Source organism: Caretta caretta, chromosome 1 (genome assembly GCF_965140235.1).
Source record: "Caretta caretta isolate rCarCar2 chromosome 1, rCarCar1.hap1, whole genome shotgun sequence".
Classification (NCBI taxonomy): Eukaryota; Metazoa; Chordata; order Testudines; family Cheloniidae; genus Caretta; species Caretta caretta.
The window spans coordinates 224707851-224727782 of record NC_134206.1 but is presented as its reverse complement, the minus strand read 5'-3'; the positions used below and the strand labels follow the sequence as shown (position 1 = coordinate 224727782).

The window sequence follows — 19932 nt, the reverse complement described above, 5'->3', positions numbered from 1 at the left end:
TACTGAAGTAATGAAATTAACCATTACAAAATACATACAAACCAGCAGAGATGATGTAATATTTCTATAGCCATTGTTCTAGCACAAGTATATGCACGATTCTAAAAACTTGTTAGAGAACCATAAAATATAAAATGGGGAAAAATTAAGAATGTGGTGCACTTAAATGCTTAAGAATCAATGAAATACCCATTACTTCATTTATTGAAGTATCTTATCAACCATCTCTGCACAAATGGTAACACGCAGAATAGTTGATAGAAGTGCAACTTAATGTTTCACAGAGAACTCATGTCTATACCACAGGATGAATTCTTACTGCACTTCTCACCACCCCCTCCATGCCTCTCAGGAAACGTAGGGCTGAACTGTACATCTGTTCCTACATACATCAGAGAAGCCAAGAGGTTCTGCTTCTTTCATTTGGGTGGCCCAGAAACATTCATCCACACTTACTGACTCCTTCAGCTGTCAAATCCTTTCCTTCTATGACAAGGGTCCTGATCTAAACTCTCACCACAGCTACCAAAGCCATCCACAAAACCTTAGCCCCACATATAACTAGCTGACAAACTCTTCCTCCATCCCTCAATCTCTGTGGGTTATGGAACGAATTAGTTCAAAGAGCTTACAAGCTCCATCATGAACCTGGCACAACTAGCCCAATAACTCCTGAGCAAAAAAAAAGCTGGCAAGCTCTGTTGGCTGCACTGTTTAAAATTTGCAAAAAATCAGCAAATGAAGATAGAAAGGTTCTAACAACATTAACTCATCTGAGTTGTAACCTTGTGTTATACTCCTGATTTTCTTGTCAAAATGAGTACCTAAGTTAGATATTGTTTATGTCATTAAATATATGATAAATATAGGAAGAGGAACACAGTAGAATTATTGCTGCTCTAGGACCTTTAAGTTTTGCATTTCCTACATTTCAGTGATCTTGACTGCAGTCTTGTTTTTTATACTAAGCCTTTTTTGCATTCAGTTGTTCACAAGTGCATAATCAAGTTTCCTGGACTGTGACAGGCTAAATATATTTTGCCTTATAAAAGCAAAACAGTACATTCTCCTTCCTTTTAATAGTTTTTAGAAGGCATCTCAAGCCAAGAACTACTCACTGCTGGGCTTATTTTTTCCCCTACCATAGCGAAGTCCACACTATGGCTCAAGCTGCTCAGCAGGTGGTGCTGCTAACAGTTGTGCCCAGCATCTTATCATTTGGGAGATGATTACAGGAAGAATATAGTATTAACCAGAATCTGTAAAGTGAAAATCATCATTTAACTGAGATATAGGAGCTTACAGCCTTAAAAACCCCAACAGCCTCAAATCTCTGTTTCCTGTATGGTCTAATTACTAATGTGCCTGTGTTAATCATATTAATTCTTGGTCATATGCTACAGTGACCTTCAAAACCAGTTGCAAATGTCCCTTTTAACGACATTGTGTGGTTTTAAACAAAATAAAATAAACTGGGAGGGACTTTAGGATTGCCTATTCTCCAGTATTGACTCAGAATTTCAGAGGGAAGGGAAACAGAGCTGTGATTTGTGTTCCAGCAGGAAAGATTAAATATCTTAGTACAGTTGGTTCTCTCATCCACAGCATTCCAATTGAATTGCCTCCAGGTCAAGTCCTAGTGTGAATTTTGTGTCCTGACATTTCTTACTGTGAACAAGGAACTACTGCTCTGCAAGTTCCTTAGAAGTTTTAAGCTCCACAAATATCTGTTGTCACAGAGGGGGTTTTGGCTAAGTTCAACTGTTGATACTTTCAAGTTGATCAGCTGTGCTCCTACTAAGCTCACCAACTGTCACAGCAATATAAATAACTAAAATGCTTTTCAGTTGACACAGGATGAATTGCCCCCTGCATGCATCCCCAAAATATGAATACAGATCTTAAGAGATGGAATGATTGACAAAACATACCAATGAAGCAAGCATTTAGGCCCAAATTAGTTGCTCACTTAACACAGTAGAATCCTATTCTACTAGGATGTACATCAGTGTAGAATTTGTCCCTTAAATTTAATAGTTTTCCAAAAAAGTTGTTCTTAATGTTTTACACTTCAAAGGAGGCTCACTTAAAAAATATACTCAATAAAATTTACTGTAGTTAGTACATGGACTACCCAATATTTATGCTTCCTGACAAACAGATTTCTGTCACCCTGTGGTAGACTTTTCTCAGGAGTTCAGATCATGTCGTACTTTCACTACTCTTCGGGCTCCTAATGCTGAATGGATCACAATATCCTTTTTCAACTCTGAAGCCCCTCAACCAACAGAACCTTCCAAAAACCAGCAAAATCAAAAAGTTTGAGTGAGGAGAGGTGTGCGCTCTTTTCTGCATCAGAGGTTTTTGAAAGAAAACTGTAGTTGCTGTAATGGATCACAGAAGAGTTGTATCTAATTCAGTATTCACTTCCCCTACAGTGGCCAGTACCAGATGTTTACAGGAAGGCACAAGAAACCCAATAATGGAATAAACCAGAATCTAGACTTCATTTTTAAGCACAAAAAAGGGCAATTTTACATTTGAACCACATGTAGAATCAATGTGAAATTTCAGAATAAATTTGCAAACATGATACTGTACAAGTAACCTACCGTGGAGAAAAAATTTTCATATGGTACATCAAATAAGTTCACCTAACAAGTAGTTTAATTCAGGCAGAATTTAATTCATCGAACAGCATTTCCAAGTATCATGATAGGATTTAGATTTCTATTTCCACATACTGGTCCAAGAAACTCTTATGCATATGCTCAGCTTCACATCCATCAGTAATCCATTTGAAGTCTGAGACTATTCACATGCATACAATTATGTCCGAATGCAAGTCTGTGCAGGATCAAGGCTTCAGTGACCAGTTTTCACTTTCTCCAACATATATTCAGTAGTTTACTTTATAAAATCTTAATGTACCTCAAGAAATAAGTCTAGAAGTAGCTGTATACTTTAGAAGCATCAACTCTGTCTTGATATACTCCTCTCTTATTCTATCATGCAGCAGCATCCAAACCAGATATAAATAATTCATTAAATTTGTTGGTAAGACTCAAAAGATCTTAAATTCTATATGGGTGTTTACAAAACCAATTAGTGTTGCTTTTATCATCATCATCACCACCTCCTCCTCCCTATTATCCTGTGAATTCTAAGGGGTCAACTTCCTAACACTGCCTTTGGGCTCCACAAAGCCCTCAACCACACGTCTATTTTTGGGACCAAGAATATAGAGGACACTCATTAAAAACAATAAAACCAAGACATGTTTAGTCCTCTTCCTCTTGCAAGGACGGGCTTGAAAATATAAATCAATATAAACTAGGTGCTAGCTGTAAAAGCTGGTTGCAGATTTTTCCTAAAGATAAGAGATGGCCTTTGTGGACCATGAAAACCATAGTTCAAAAAAGAACTAGATATATTCATGGAGGATAGGTCCATCAATGCCTATTAGCAGGGATGGTGTCCCTAGCCTCTGTTTGCCAGAAGCTGGGAACAGGCAATGGGATGGATCACTTCATTACCTGTTCTGTTCATTCCCTCTGGGGCACCTGGCATTGGTCACTGTCAGGAGACAGGATAGCAGGCTAGATGGATCTTGGGTCTGACCCAGTATGGCCGTTCTTATGTTTTTATGGCCAATGATTCCAAGGTTTTTAAGAGAACCCCAAATTAGTCTGTGTCACACAGGCTGGTGCTAGCACTAGATTCATTACAAGCTCCCTCTCAGCCAGCTGTTAGCTGAGCCTAATTCTCTGCCATACAGTCAACTTGACAGATGTAAAACTCATCCATCACACATAGAAGTGCAATGATTACTTATTTAATGTTGGCAAGAACTATACATATACTGAAATAATCAGAATGCACACAGCCTAGCACCCATCTATGACAATTGAAGAGTAGACTGAGCCTGTATTATTTAAGATTTTATATACCAATAGTGAGAGTAAGACATTCACTTACTGCATAACCATAAACAAGTGCAATCTAGAGAGAGCTAACATCCACTCACTTAGAAGCAAAGGTTCTTGATCACTCATGCTGCTTTGTTCCACAATTGCTGCCATCTAGGGGTATGTCTACACTACGGAATAAGGTCGAATTTATAGAAGTCGGTTTTTTAGAAATCGGTTTTATAAATTCGAGTGTGTGTGTCCCCACAGAAAATGCTCTAAGTGCATTAAGTCGGCGGAGCACTTCCACAGTACCGAGGCAAGCGTCGACTTCTGGAGCGTTGCACTGTGGGTAGCCATCCCACAGTTCCCGCAGTCTCCGCTGCCCATTGGAATTCTGGGTTGAGATCCCAATGCCTGATGGGGCTAAAACATTGTCGCGGGTGGTTCTGGGTACATATCGTCAGCCCCCCGTTCCCTCCCTCCCCCCGTGAAAGCAAGGGCAGACAATCATTTCGCGCCTTTTTTCCTGAGTTACCTGTGCAGACGCCATACCATGGCAAGCATGGAGCCCGCTCAGGTAACCATCACCTTATGTCTCCTGGGTGCTGGCAGACGCGGTACGGCATTGCTACACAGTAGCAGCAACCCCTTGCCTTGTGGCAGCAGACGGTACAGTACGACTGGTAGCCGTCATCGTCATGTCTGAGGTGCTCCTGGTCGCCTCTGTGAGGTCGATCGGGAGCGCCTGGGCAGACATGGGCACAGGGACTAAATTTGGAGTGACTTGACCAGGTCACTCTCTTTAGTCCTGCAGTCAGTCCTATTGAACCGTCTTATGGTGAGCGGGCAGGCGATACGGACTGCTTGCAGTCGTACTGTACCATCTTCTGCCGAGCAGCCATGAGATGTGGATGGCATGCAGTCCTTCTGCACCGTCTGCTGCCAGCCAAAGATGTAAAAGATAGATGGAGTGGGTCAAAACAAGAAATAGACCAGATTTGTTTTGTACTCATTTGCCTCCTTCCCTGTCTAGGGGACTCATTCCTCTAGGTCACACTGCAGTCATTCACAAAGAAGGTGCAGCGAGGTAAATCTAGCCATGTATCAATCAGAGGCCAGGCTAACCTTCTTGCTCCAATAAGGACAATAACTTAGGTGCACCATTTCTTATTGGAACCCTCCGTGCAGTCCTGCCTGAAATACTCCTTGATGTACAGGCACCCCCTTTGTTGATTTTAGCTCCCTGAAGCCAACCCTGTAAGCCGTGTCGTCAGTCGCCCCTCCCTCCGTCAGAGCAACGGCAGACAATCGTTCCGCGCCTTTTTTCTGTGCGGACGCCATACCACGGCAAGCATGGAGCCCGCTCAGCTCACTTTGGCAATTAGGAGCACATTAACCACCACACGCATTATTCAGCAGTATATGCAGCACCAGAACATGGCAACGCGATACCGGGCGAGGAGGCGACGTCAGCGCGGTCCCGTGAGTGATCAGGACATGGACACAGATTTCTCTGAAAGCATGGGCCCTGACAATGCATGCATCATGGTGCTAATGGGGCAGGTTCATGCTGTGGAACGCCGATTCTGGGCTCGGGAAACAAGCACAGACTGGTGGGACCGCATAGTGTTGCGGGTCTGGGACGATTCCCAGTGGCTGCGAAACTTTCGCATGCGTAGGGGCACTTTCATGGAACTTTGTGACTTGCTTTCCCCTGCCCTGAAGCGCATGAATACCAAGATGAGAGCAGCCCTCACAGTTGAGAAGCGAGTGGCGATAGCCCTGTGGAAGCTTGCAATGCCAGACAGCTACCGGTCAGTTGGGAATCAATTTGGAGTGGGCAAATCTACTGTGGGGGCTGCTGTGATGCAAGTAGCCCACGCAATCAAAGATCTGCTGATATCAAGGGTAGTGACCCTGGGAAATGTGCAGGTCATAGTGGATGGCTTTGCTGCAATGGGATTCCCTAACTGTGGTGGGGCTATAGACGGAACCCATATCCCTATCTTGGCACCGGAGCACCAAGCCGCCGAGTACATAAACCGCAAGGGGTATTTTTCGATAGTGCTGCAAGCTCTGGTGGATCACAAGGGACGTTTCACCAACATCAACGTGGGATGGCCGGGAAAGGTGCATGACGCTCGCATCTTCAGGAACTCTGGTCTGTTTCAAAAGCTGCAGGAAGGGATTTTATTCCCAGACCAGAAAATAACTGTTGGGGATGTTGAAATGCCTATATGTATCCTTGGGGACCCAGCCTACCCCTTAATGCCATGGCTCATGAAGCCATACACAGGCAGCCTGGACAGTAGTCAGGAGCTGTTCAACTACAGGCTGAGCAAGTGCAGAATGGTGGTAGAATGTGCATTTGGACGTTTAAAGGCGCGCTGGCGCAGTTTACTGACTCGCTTAGACCTCAGCGAAACCAATATTCCCACTGTTATTACTGCTTGCTGTGTGCTCCACAATATCTGTGAGAGTAAGGGGGAGACGTTTATGGCGGGGTGGGAGGTTGAGGCAAATCGCCTGGCTGCTGGTTACGCGCAGCCAGACACCAGGGCGGTTAGAAGAGCACAGGAGGGCGCGGTACGCATCAGAGAAGCTTTGAAAAACAGTTTCATGACTGGCCAGGCTACGGTGTGAAAGTTCTGTTTGTTTCTCCTTGATGAACCCCCCCGCCCCTTGGTTCACTCTACTTCCCTGTAAGCTAACCACCCTCCCCTCCTCCCTTTAATCATTGCTTGCAGAGCCAATAAAGTCATTGCTGCTTCACATTCATGCATTCGTTATTCATTCATCACACAAATAGGGGGATGACTACCAAGGTAGCCCAGGAGGGGTGGTGGAGGAGGGAAGGAAAATGCCACACAGCACTTTAAGCACAGCACTTTAAAAGTTTACAACTTTAAAATTTATTGAATGACAGCCTTCTTTTTTTTGGGCAATCCTCTGTGGTGGAGTGGCTGGTTGGCCGGAGGCCCCCCCACCGCGTTCTTGGGCGTCTGGGTGTGGAGGCTATGGAACTTGGGGAGGAGGGCGGTTGGTTACAGAGGGGCTGCAGTGGCAGTCTGTGCTCCAGCTGCCTTTGCTGCAGCTCAACCATACACTGGAGCATACTGGTTTGGTCCTGCAGCAGCCTCAGCATTGAATCCTGCCTCCTCTCATCACGCTGCCGCCACCTTTGAGCTTCAGCCCTGTCTTCAGCCCGCCACTTACTCTTCAGCCCTCCACCTCTCCTCCCGGTCATTTTGTGCTTTCCTGCACTCTGACATTATTTGCCTCCACGCATTCGTCTGTGCTCTGTCAGTGTGGGAGGACAGCATGAGCTCGGAGAACATTTCATCGCGAGTGCGTTTTTTTTTCTTTCTAAGCTTCACTAGCCTCTGGGAAGGCGAAGATCCTGTGATCATTGAAACACATGCAGCTGGTGGAGAAAAAAAAGGGACAGCGGTATTTAAAAAGACACATTTTATAAAACAGTCGCTACACTCTTTCAGGGTAAACCTTGCTGTTAACATTACATACATAGCACATGTACTTTCGTTACAAGGTCGCATTTTGCCTCCTCCCACTGCGTGAACGGATTTTGGTTGAATGCCAGCAAACACACACTGCAATGCTTTGTTCTACAGTGATTCCCGAGTACGTGTTACTGGGCTGGAGTGGTAAAGTGTCCTACCATGAAGGACGAAATAAGGCTGCCCTCCCCAGAAACCTTTTGCAAAGGCAGAACCGCAAATGCCAGGGCAAAGTAATCCTTTCACATGCTTGCTTTTAAACCATGTATAGCATTTTAAAAGGTACACTCACCAGAGGTCCCTTCTCCGCCTGCTGAGTCCAGGAGGCAGCCTTGGGTGGGTTCGGGGGGTACTGGCTCCAGGTCTACGGTGAGAAACAGTTCCTGGCTGTCGGGAAAACCGGTTTCTCCGCTTGCTTGCTGTGAGCCATCTTCTTCGTCCCCAAAACCTACTTCCGTATTGCCTCCATCTCCATTGAAGGAGTCAAACAACACGGCTGGGGTAGTGGTGGCTGAACCCCCTAAAATGGCATGCAGCTCATCATAGAAGCGGCATGTTTGGGGCTCTGACCCAGAGCGGCTGTTCGCCTCTCTGGTTTTCTGGTAGGCTTGCCTCAGCTCCTTCAGTTTCACGCGGCACTGCTTCGGGTCCCTGTTATGGCCTCTGTCCTTCATGCCCTGGGAGATTTTCAGAAAGGTTTTGGCATTTCGAAAACTGGAACAGAGTTCTGATAGCACGGATTCCTCTCCCCAAACAGCGATCAGATCCCGTACCTCCCGTTCGGTCCATGCTGGAGCTCTTTTGCGATTCTGGGACTCCATCATGGTCACCTGTGCTGATGAGCTCTGCATGGTCACCTGCAGCTTGCCACGCTGGCCAAACAGGAAATGAGATTCAAAAGTTTGCGGTTCTTTTCCTGTCTACCTGGCCAGTGCATCTGAGTTGAGAGCGCTGTCCAGAGCGGTCAGAATGGAGCACTCTGGGATAGCTCCCGGAGGCCAATACCATCGAATTGTGTCCACAGTACCCCATTCGAGCCGGCAACGTCGATTTAAGCGCTAATCCACTTGTCAGGGGTGGAGTAAGGAAATCGATTTTAAGAGCCCTTTAAGTCGAAATAAAGGGCTTCATTGTGTGGACGGGTGCAGGTTTAAATCGATTTAACGCTGCTAAATTCGACCTAAAGTCCTAGTGTAGACCAGGGCTAGGAGTAGTTTTTAAAAAGGTAGTACTAAATGAGACAGAGTTGGTGCTAACCCCAGGTTGCAGATTCGTGGTTCTTCCTTGCCCAGTCAGCATCCTGAAGGGAATGTTACATATCTGAAATGTGCGGATATTGAAACATACTTTTGGTCCATACTGAAATTTGCTCTTCCACATTCACCTCACGGTCAAAAAGTATCCTCCAAAGTTGCGAATGCTGTCCAACTGCCTGAGAAATTACCCACAAACAGACCCTATAAACAGGCAAGATCTTCTAGGCTTTTCCCCATCACACAAGAAAAAAGTTCCTTCTCATGCATTAATACCACAATTTGAGGCACGCAACAAGACAATACAGTCACCATGCTCAGAGTCCTCATCACAAGTGTAAAGGGATAGTTCAAACCATGCCATTACCAATTCTCCAATTATTTCATGTGCATATTGAAAAGTGCCAAAGAAAGTGATCCTTAATTCTGAACAGGAATATTCTTGGGTGCAGGCATAGGTCCTCAACAGCCATTGAAAATTAGACCTCCAAAATAATGAATGAATCCAAAAAAAAAAAATCAGTCCATCCACTTGGTTGGATCATTAATATCCTCTAATCAACTGTCATAAGCAGCTGATTGAGTAAGGACACTATCAAGTAAGGACAGTTCGCCTGCTGACAACAGGTAGATTAATGCTTGGTGTGGGCCTGAAAACGGATCTGAAGACAAAGATACTTCTATTTAGATTATCCTGGAGAACTCAGCCACCATCATCCACACGTAGAGATTTGAGAGGGTGATAATTAGTAATTGAGTTTTTGAACAATAGTCAGACCCTGGCGTATTTCAGCTGTGCGGGCATTGTGTGCGCTGTAATAAGTGCCACTTACGATACATAGATGCTTTTCACATAGCTTCTGCCCACAGGCTTGAATCTAAGCCCATCCTAACACTGCTCGAACAATGAAAGGTTTAGACCCTGTCAATCCCCCCAAAAAGAGTTTAAGCATTCTGGCCTTCTTGCTCTAAAACTGTCAGTATAATGCAAGGGAATGTGATCTTGATAAAGCAGTTGGAGTCTTCATCCCCTAATTTTTAGCTAGAAGATTAACTCTAAAGTAGAGTTTGGATGAACAAAGCTTTCCACCACTCAACATCTTCACAAAGAGAATATCACCACTGCCATGGTGAAAGCCGTTTGTAAGAGAATAATATATATTTTATAATGAAACTCATGGAGACAAAAACAAATTCAGACAGTCATCATTTCATCTGAGGGACAGCATTTCCTTTGTCACAAACTATGGTTCACATCACTCCCTTCCAGGGATATGCCCCAAAAGGTGAGGAAGTATGTAGGAAGTCTCATGAGATTCATCACATGGTCTTTCCTATTAATCCTTGTTGCCATTGGGCATCTCCCAAACACCTATGCCTGCACACCTACAAAAACGGAGAAGTTAATGCTGGGCAGAGGACCATTAATAGAGGTACTCGGAAAACGCAATTTCCCTCCCATTGGAGGGTCCAACAATTCAAAATTTGTTTTTGGCCTGGACTGGGATGAAGAGTCAAAAAATTATGTGGAAAGCAAATGTCAAAACAAAAAACACCCCCCCCACACACACAATTCTGAAACACTAAAAATGACTTCATTGGAACATTTCATTTTTGACAGAACGTTACATGACAATGTCAAAATAAAGTAAAATATATATTAAACCCAATACATATATTAATACTAGATTAAAATTGTAATACAAAATACATCAAAACAGACAGTCAAAACAGCCATTTTGATTTAGATGGGAAAATTACTAAAAACAAATCTAAAAGTTTGTTGAAATTGACCCATTCCTGCAAAACAAGTTCCATCAAAAAAGAATTTAACCAGCTCTAAATCACAGAAATGTAAGGCTGGAAGGGATTTCAAAAGGTCATTAGGACCAAGGACACCTAGACCATCCCGGACATGCATTTGTTCTCATCTGATAAAGGCTATTACAGATGCCAAAACTGAAACAGAGAAGTAACTTATTCAAGGTCATTCAGCAAAGTAATGTCAAAGCCAGAAATTGAACCCAGATCTTCTATATCCACTAGGCCACACTGCCAGCCCTAAATTACCGAGCATATTACCGCTCAGGAATCCACTAACAGTTGTGGGGTACATACCTTGTAAAGCAGTGGTTCTCAAACTATTGTACTGTGACCCCTTTCACATAGCAAGCCTCTGAGTGCAATCCCCCTTTTAAATTAAAAACACTTGTTTAAATATTTAACACCATAAATGCTGGAGGCAGAGGGGGAGTTGGGATGGAGGCCAACAGCACGGACCCCCCCCCCCATGAAATAACCTCGCAACCCCCTCAGGGGTCCTGATCCCCAGATTGAGAACCCCTGATGTAGAGCAACAACTAATTGGCTCCACCACTCCCCTGTCCCAACAGCCACCTGAAACCAGGGCTCTTTGGTCTTGTGAGCTACATGCAGTGAGGCTTCTCTACACTTCTGGGGAAGTAATCAGTATGATGCAGCCGCAATGCCTGGGACATTTATCTGTCAGTGAGGACAGGTTACCGAGAAAAGAAACAGAAGCAATGCAACTGTAGAAAAGGGAGCTTGAATTTAAGCCTGTCAACATTTATTTAAAATGAACACAAGCAACACCCTCACCCCTAAAACCTAAGCAAACAGGAAGAGCTCTCTGAGCTAACTCCCCGTTCTCCAGTTCGTCACTGCACATGCTCAGAAACAAGTTCTGAAGAGTTCCCTTGGTACCCATAAAAGGACAGATTCATCACGCACCCATGAAATTTGGGACCTTTCCTATCCTTTGCTACACCTTCTTGCTTTATTCTGTGATGCAGAATAGAATTGTTTCAGAGGAACAGCCGTGTTAGTCTGTATTCGCAAAAATAGCCCGACTTGATTATGTAAAGAGTTGTCACTTTGGATGGGCTAGCACCAGCAGGAGAGTGAATTTGTGTGGGGGGGGGGGGGGTGGAGGGTGAGAAAACCTGGATTTGTGCTGGAAATGGCCCACCTGTTGATCACTTTAGATAAGCTATTACCAGCAGGACAGTGGGGTGGGAGGAGGTATTGTTTCATATTCTCTGTGTGTATATAAAGTCTGCTGCAGTTTCCACGGTATACATCTGATGAAGTGAGCTGTAGCTCACGAAAGCTCATGCTCAAATAAATTGGTTAGTCTCTAAGGTGCCACAAGTACTCCTTTTCTTTTTGAGAATAGAATTGGTTACTTTGGGCAACAATGTTTCAGTAAAATTGCAATGCTTATTAGGATACACACAGAAATGTTTCTCGAGGCTGGGAGTACTACAACAGTATCAGCTATTTCGCTTTCAAAATTGACATTCATTTATTTTTAAATATTGATCCATATTGATCCATGCTATTAAAATCAATCATCTCAGTTTCTCTTTAATACAGATTACAGGAGTTCCCAATCATTGGCTGGTGATTGAGCAGCACACCATAGGTAGTAGGTATTTCTACTCCCTTTTGATCTAGAGGCAGGGAGAAAAGGTATCCACTAACTGGTTATATAACAGCTCCACATGGCATCTGGTCCTGTGCCTTCTCACTTAAAGGGATAATCCGATGAATATAGATAAGTGCCAAACATTTTGTTGAAAAAAATGCGCTTTATTCGTGCATTTCAGGGGGTCTCCCCAGGTTTAATCTGGGGATGCATATAATCTTGATTCACAAAGGTAACAGAAATCTATATGAGATGAATGAAAACGTTAGTGAAATAATGAATACCGGTACATTATAATCATGCTTGTCCTCACTGTAAAGGAACAGAACATTAATTGCAAGCTTATCAGCTTAAGATTTGATTACTTGACCTCCATTCATACAGCTACAGTACAAAATTGGAACAATATCATACACTCTAAAAATATGCTGGTGAAAGTCAGTCTTTTCTATACAGGCCCCTATAATTTTTCACCTTTTTCCTTCCCTCTCACTTTATTGGACCTTAGAGGTCAAACTGTAACTGGTTATTGAAAGACATATCACTCCCATTCAGGCAAATAGCATGGAGGATGAATAAGCAGCCAGGGAAACAGAAGAAAGACTATCACTTACTGTATTTTATAAAAAGAATGTAGGTTTATTTTGAAGTAGGCAAACACGAACAAATCAAGGTACTAGAGAATGCTAGCTTGCACAAAGCACACCAAATACAGAATCATAGGTCGTCACAGTGATCAGCTACAATACTGCGAAGAACTCTGTTATAGCAGCCTGTTTTTTAGGACTCTTTAAATTTTCCCACTGCTTACATGCATCACTTTCGGAGGAGCAAGATGCACAGGTAGTCAGTCTCCTAACTCTCCTGCCAGAGTAAACACTTTATAAAGGCAGCACCTGCTTCAGGGGCTGTCAGAACATGGTCCAAAGGCCCTGCTACCTTTGACTCATCCTCCTCAGCTGCATCCATGAGATCTGTGTTTTTCTGGGCAATGTTAACCTTTGTTGCCTTCATCCAACAGCTAACCATAACCCTCATCTTGAGAAACACAGTCCACCCACCAGAGACCACATTTTCCATACCTCAAGTATAGCTAAAGAAAGAAAAACCATACATAGTATTCTCAAATCATATAAAGATGTGACCATTCCATGGTTGCTATGCATAAAATAAATGCTATGAGAAACCTTAATTGCATTCTTAGCTGAAGTGATCATTGTATCACCTCAGATGGCAATTGCTTCTAACTTCTGCATTTTCCATCGAAGTCATATGTGGGTGGAAGTGTTTACTATACAACTCCCAGATAGAATACCTTCTAACTTGGATGTAGATTTCTTTTTTCCACTGCTTATTACATAACCAGGGATGAAGAAAGCAAAAAGGTTCTTTCTCTGATTAAAATGATGTCAAATACAGAGCAAAAAGGTATATTCTGCTTAATCAGAACACTGCTATCTGTACTACAAAGAATCTCCAGGGCTTTTGCCAAACTGAAGTGGTAGAATTTTGCTCTGGTTGTGCTTTTCATTGTATACAAACCTCGGGAGCAGTCTGTATCAGTGTCTTATTGGCTAGATTTGCTGATGTTGGAGATGGTACAGAGGGACAGAAGGTTTGCTTTTAGCACATACAGATCACATGAGACTGCATTATTCCTCGGACATTCCATGAGCAGCTTTTTAAAAAAAAATAAGGGAGAATCAAAACATACACATCTCAAGCAGGTTGCAGAAATTGTTCCATTTGTTTTAATGAAGAACTCATTTCAATGATTGAAGGACCTTATACCATGAACCTCACAGGTTGAGCCCTCACAGTGAGGGTCATTGACTGTGTGGTAGTGCTTCCCATGGGAACCCTCAAAATATAGAGTATAGCCTTTGAATTACTTGTCTTTGGGTCTCTTTGCAGCCTTCTTGTGAATTTAGAAGAGACCATACTGTGAAGAGCTGACTGAAGGGGAATATCAGGAGCAAAACACCTCCCAGTCCAACTCTTCTTCCTTCAGTTTTTAGAACATTTAATGCAATATATTTTGAAAGAAAGATACAAACAAACATTTTTGTGCGTACTAAAAGCACTGCTTATAAAGAGGAGCTTTAACTACTTAGTTTAACATAAACAAAGCTGCAAAAATAAGTTCTTAAAGTCTTGGATCCAAAAGATCCATTGACGTCAGAAAATCCCTTTGGAATATTAATGCCAGAATAGATTTTAGTGTTCCCATATGAAATATGCATTTCTTCAAGCATTTGTTGGTACATTTTAAGACCAGTATTGCTCATATTCCCTCACAACTTCCAACAATTTAGATAAAACAGATGGTCTTAAAATTGTCACTTGAAGTCTAATGTTCTCCTTCAGCAGGTTCAGTTTTCAGCCTGCCAGCTCTCCAAGTAAGAAATCACTAACAAAATGACTGCATCTCCGGACCCAAAAAAAGTAACTGCTCTGTAGATCTTAGGAGGTAAAGTGACACAATCCAGATTGTTGTATATATTATTTTCTCAAGTTTCAACTTTTACTTTGCAGTTCTCAGTCAGCCTTGATAAACTCTTCCAATATCACAGGCAATAGGATAAATGGTACCTTTCAGATGGTGGAGGAAAATATTTACTGGAATTCTTCCATTCCAACTCCTATTCCACTTTGAGCACTAAAGTTTAATTTCCTGGGGTTTTCTTTCTTTTATTTTGTTGTACTGAACTATCATAGGTCATGAAATGGCCTGAGTCTGAGTCCTGTGATTCTGAATCTGAACATCTGCCTGTCTCTTTAATGTATGGCAACTTTCTAGATTGGTTTATGATGAGGTTCTCTTTGCTAGACTGGGTTTTCTGTGGCAATGCAATCTTAGGACATAAAAACAAATAATTAACACTATGCTGCATTTACAGGGCCTTTATCCAATGATCTCAAAGCAGTATGCAAACAAATTAACTCTCACAACCTATTTGTGAGGTAGGTATGAATTACCTACATTTTACAAAAGAAAACATATTAAAGAGGAAATCCTGCCTTATTTTGCATGAGGGCTAGAGAGAAAAAGGAAGTGTGTAAGAAGCCTCTGCTCTCCCTCTATTTCTCAGCACACACCTGAGCAGAACAAAAAAAAGGCATGGATGTGGCACACCTCTCAGTGTCACTGGGGCATTGCTACTGTACCTACTAGAGGCACTGCACAGCTCCCAGGGGAGATAGCCAGTCATCCAGACCTGTTGGCAGCCAGCAATGGGTAAGAACATGCTTCTCATTCTTCAAGCAGCATTGTTTTCAGAGCCCTTCTGTCATATTCAGCAGCCATAATCTTTCCAAGGCTTCCACTTTACCAGCGGCACTTCACTCCCCAGCTGCTTCATATAAGCAGAATCAAGATTTGACTTTAGATGACCTCGCCAAAGTCACACAGTAAGTCAGCAGTAGAGCTGGAAACAGAACCCAAGAGTCTTGCAAACAAATGGCTGTAATCCCTAAAGAGACAGCTACCAAATGGGAGAGCTCTCAAGGTAGGTTAGCCTTATGTCTTAAAACACCTGATAGTTAGGCTTTCAAAGTTAAGCTAAAAGGCTGATCTCCCATAACATACAAATTAATATCTCAATATTTTGCTAACGAAGTCTCTTCACAACATGCTAATAACTTCAGTTTTTATTCCACAGGTCTGATATTTTGATAGCTTGAGTTGCATTCTTTTAAAGAAATCCCTGAACCATTGCAGTACATATTAAACTAGTATGTTCTTTGAAAGATTAATCCTATTTAACATCTGAAAAAAATTAACAGGTTCATATCTAATCTCTGATCATTAAGTCAGTCAAAAAAAACACATTAGGCCTAACAAAGGAATGTCAAAGGACAATTCCATTATGGCTGAATGACTTTAGCACCTCACATTTGTTGGTATTACCAACTACTGTTACCACTAAAAGGAATTATATTTGTGCACTGAGCATCAAAAACACACACTAAAACACATTTTTTGCCACCTTTGCATTTTTTACAATGACAGGCATCGGTAGAGTGATATTAACAGGAGTTACTTTTGCTCTTCCTATGCAGGTCCATAGAAGTCTTAGATGTCTATATACTAATGCAAGAAGTATGGGGAACAAACAGGAAGAACTAGAAACATTGGTGAATTACAATTAGCATCACAGACTTGGTGGGATAATTCACATGACTGGAATACTGGCATAGAAGGGTACAGCTTGCTCAGGAAGGAGAGGTGATGTTGGGGAGATGATGTTGCCTTGTATACCAAATATATACACCCTTGCACTGAGGTAGAGATAGAAGTGAGAGGCTGAACTATTGAATGTCTCTCAGTAAATTAAAAGAGCCATAAAACATGGGTGATGTCATGGTAGGAGTTACTAAAGACCACCTAACCTGGAAGAAGAGGTGTGAGAGGTTTTGTTGTGTTTGTTTTTGGTTTTGTTTTTTTTAAACTTATCATCCAAAGTACAGGATTTGGTGGCAGTGGGCGACTTCAACTACCCAGATATCTATTGGGAAAATACAGCAGGGCACAGATTATCCAACAAGTTCTTGGAATGCACTGGAGAAAATATTACAGAAGATAGGAAAGTGACTAGAGGAGAGGCCTAGATTTGATTCTAATATGGAAGTACTGCTTGAGAATTTGAAGGTGGAGGGCATCTTGGATGAAAGTGATCATAATCAGATAAAGTTCATGATTCAAAGGAATGGTAGGCGGAAAGACTGCAAAATGAAGGCAATGGACTTCAAGAAGGCAGACTTTAGCCAACTGTGAGAATTGGTAGGTAAGATCCCATGGGAAATACGTATAAGGGAAAAAAAATGTTCAAGAAAGTTGGCAGTTTTTAAGAGACTTTATTAAGGGCAGAAGGGCAAGCTATACCAATGCATAGGGAAGATAGGAAGTCTGGAAAGAGACCATGCTGGCTTAACGAGGAGATCTTCAGAGACCTGAAACTTAAGAAGAGTCACACAAAAAGTGGAAATTAGGTCAAATTACAACGGATGATTATAAAAAACAAGCATGTAGAAACAAAATCAGAAAGGCCAAGGCACAAAATTAGATTAAACTAGCTACGGACATAAAAGATAACCAGAAGACATTTTACAAAATACATTGAGAAGCAAGCAATTACTCAATGAGGAAGAAAAGGCAATAACAGAAAATGCAGCAATGGCTGAAACATTAAATGCCATTTTTGTTTCAGTTTTCACGCCCCCCCCAAAAAAAGTTAGTAGTGATCAGATTACAAACAAGGTGAATGTCAGTTTGAGTGGGGTAGGGTTTGAGGCTAAAATAGGAAAACGAACAAGTTAAGAATTACTTAGACAAGTTAAATATCTTCAAGTCAGCAGAGCCTGACAAAATACATCCTAGAATTCTTAAGGAACCAGCTGACAGGATCCAAGCCATTAGCGAGAACCTTTGAGAACTTATGGAGGATGGGAGATAGCCCAGAAGACTAGAAAAGAGCAAATTAATACTGTGGCATTACACCCCATATTCTTCATAGTAATATGATACGAGTATGGCATAATTATGATTTATTTCATGCAAGATAAGGCATGTGAGATATCACTGGGAAGGTTATGATTTACTGAATATGATTATCATATTTGTATGCATGTATCATTTTTGTACCTGAAGTTAGGACATCGCCTATGCATCTATTAAAAACGTGTTTACACCTGGGGAACACTCACTAGACAGAATGCAATCAATCTAGATTGCTGGCTGGAAAGGGCCATTAGGACGAACAACAGGTCTTAGAAAATAGTAATCTTTTTCCAGGAAGTGCTTCCTGGGGCACTGCAAACAGACTGAGTTATGGCTTCCGGGTCATGTGATCAAGTCACCTGATACTGGACACCATAATAATATTAGTATTTTTCCACTGGCTGGGGGTGGGAATCACAGTGGAAGACAAAGAATACCTGCCATATGGAAAATCTATTTAAGGCAGGGGAGGGACAGAATCTGTGGTTTGTTCTTCACTGCATCCCTGCCCAAGATGACTGCTGTAAACATTTAAGAAACAGACTGAACAAGGGGAGAAGGACTGAGCCCAGGCTGGAAGGTGGTCTAGCCTCTGAATGAAATATTTAAGCAGCAGGCAAGTGCAGCTGGCCTTCAAGAATCTCTGCAATCTGTCTAAAACAACATTTAGGGTGAGAAACTACTACCTGTAACCAGTTTCTTTAGTATTTTAAGCTTAGATTGCATTTTTGTTTTATTTGCTGGGTAATCTGCTTTGATCTGTCTGCTTTCCCTTATAATCACTTAAAATCTATCTTTTGTAGTTAATAAACTTGTTTTTGTTTTGTCTAAAACAGTGGAATTCATAACTGGGAAGCAAAAAGCTGTTGCATCTCTCTCTCCACATTGAGAGAGAGGGTGAATTTCATGATCTTATGCTGTACAATTCTCTGAGCAGTGCAAGATGGTCTACCCTCTACACAGGTATGTGCACTTGAGTACTGGGCAATTCCTTAGCTGAGTCTTCCCGTTCAGAGCTGATCTCAGCATGTATGTGTAAAGCTGCAGCTGAGTATGTCCCTACCTCTATGTGTACTGATAAAGTGCAGTCTGAAGCCTGAGGGAGAGCTTGGCTGGCTTACCTCAGCAATACAGTGTGAAGGGAGCCCAGGCAGGCTCAGTGGTACCCCAGCTCCAAGTGGTACTCCAGGGGGAACCCATCACAAGTACCTATCTACAAAAAAGGCAATAGGAATGACCCAGGGAATTATAGACCATTCAGCTTAACTTCAGTATCCAGAAAGATAATGGAGCAAATAATCAAACTATTTGTAAGCACCTAGAAGCTAATAAGGTCATAAGTAATGGTCAGCTTGGATTTGTCAACAACAGATCACGTCAAATGAATTTAACATGCTTCTTTGACAGGAGAACAAGCCTTGTGGATAGGGTAGCAGTAGATGTGACTATCTTGACTTTAGTAAGGCTTTTGTTACTGTCTCACATGACCGTCTTATGAGCAAACTACAGGAAATATATAGCCTAGGTAAACCTACTGTATGCTGGGGCACAAATAGTTGGGAATGCCTATTCAAAGAGTGATTATCAATAGTACAGTGTCAAGCTGGAAGGAGTCCTGCTGGGATCTCTTTTGGATCTGGTTCTAGTCACTATCTTCATAAATGATTTGGATAGTGGTGTAGAGTGTGCACTTATAAAGTTTGCAGATGCTACCAAGCTGGGCAAGGTTACAAGCACTTGGGAGGACAGGATTAAAATTCAAAATGATTGTGACAAATGGGAGAAGTGGTCTGAAGTAAATACGATGAAATTCAATTAAATGCAAAGTACTACACTTCAGAAAGAAAAATCAGCTGCACAAATACAAAATGGGAAATGACTGCTTTGGAAAAAGTACCTCAATAAAGGATCTGGGGGTTATATATATAATAGCAAATTCATGGTGGTAGAACGTTTTAATATAAGCCCTTTTTTCCAGCACTCAAATTTTTGAGGCAAGACTGCTTCAGATTTTGGTGAGAATTCAGGTTTGAGGATTAGTCAAATGAGGCTTAAAGAGGTTACACTGTACTTTTAACAAGGGACTGAAGATAAAAAGGTATCCTTTAAAAGGACACAAAACAACAAGTATGTTATTTAGAACTACAGAGTTATCCTTAAATTTTATAAGCCAATGTACCTCTATAGTTTTATGAGAAGGTCAAGCCATAAAGTCAGAAGAAGCCAATTTTAATCTGATGACCACATCTGATTTATCAAAAATTGGAAGCAGATTGAATAAACCCGAGCATGAACCAAGCTC

General features: G+C 42.0%; 2 protein-coding genes across 2 annotated transcripts in view; both read right to left on the bottom strand.

The window, feature by feature from the left end:
* Positions 1 to 19932, bottom strand: part of LOC125624109 (potassium voltage-gated channel subfamily KQT member 1) — a 765256-nt gene that overhangs the window by 709795 nt on the left and 35529 nt on the right. The gene's annotated exons all lie outside the window — the stretch shown is intronic.
* Positions 6718 to 8613, bottom strand: LOC125624081 (myb/SANT-like DNA-binding domain-containing protein 2). Its single transcript, XM_048824426.2, has 2 exons — positions 7722 to 8613; positions 6718 to 7335 (listed from the first exon to the last, which is right to left on the bottom strand). Exons 1-2 carry the CDS (start codon positions 8278 to 8280, stop codon positions 7124 to 7126), a joined length of 771 nt encoding a protein of 256 aa, XP_048680383.2. The 5' UTR covers positions 8281 to 8613; the 3' UTR covers positions 6718 to 7123.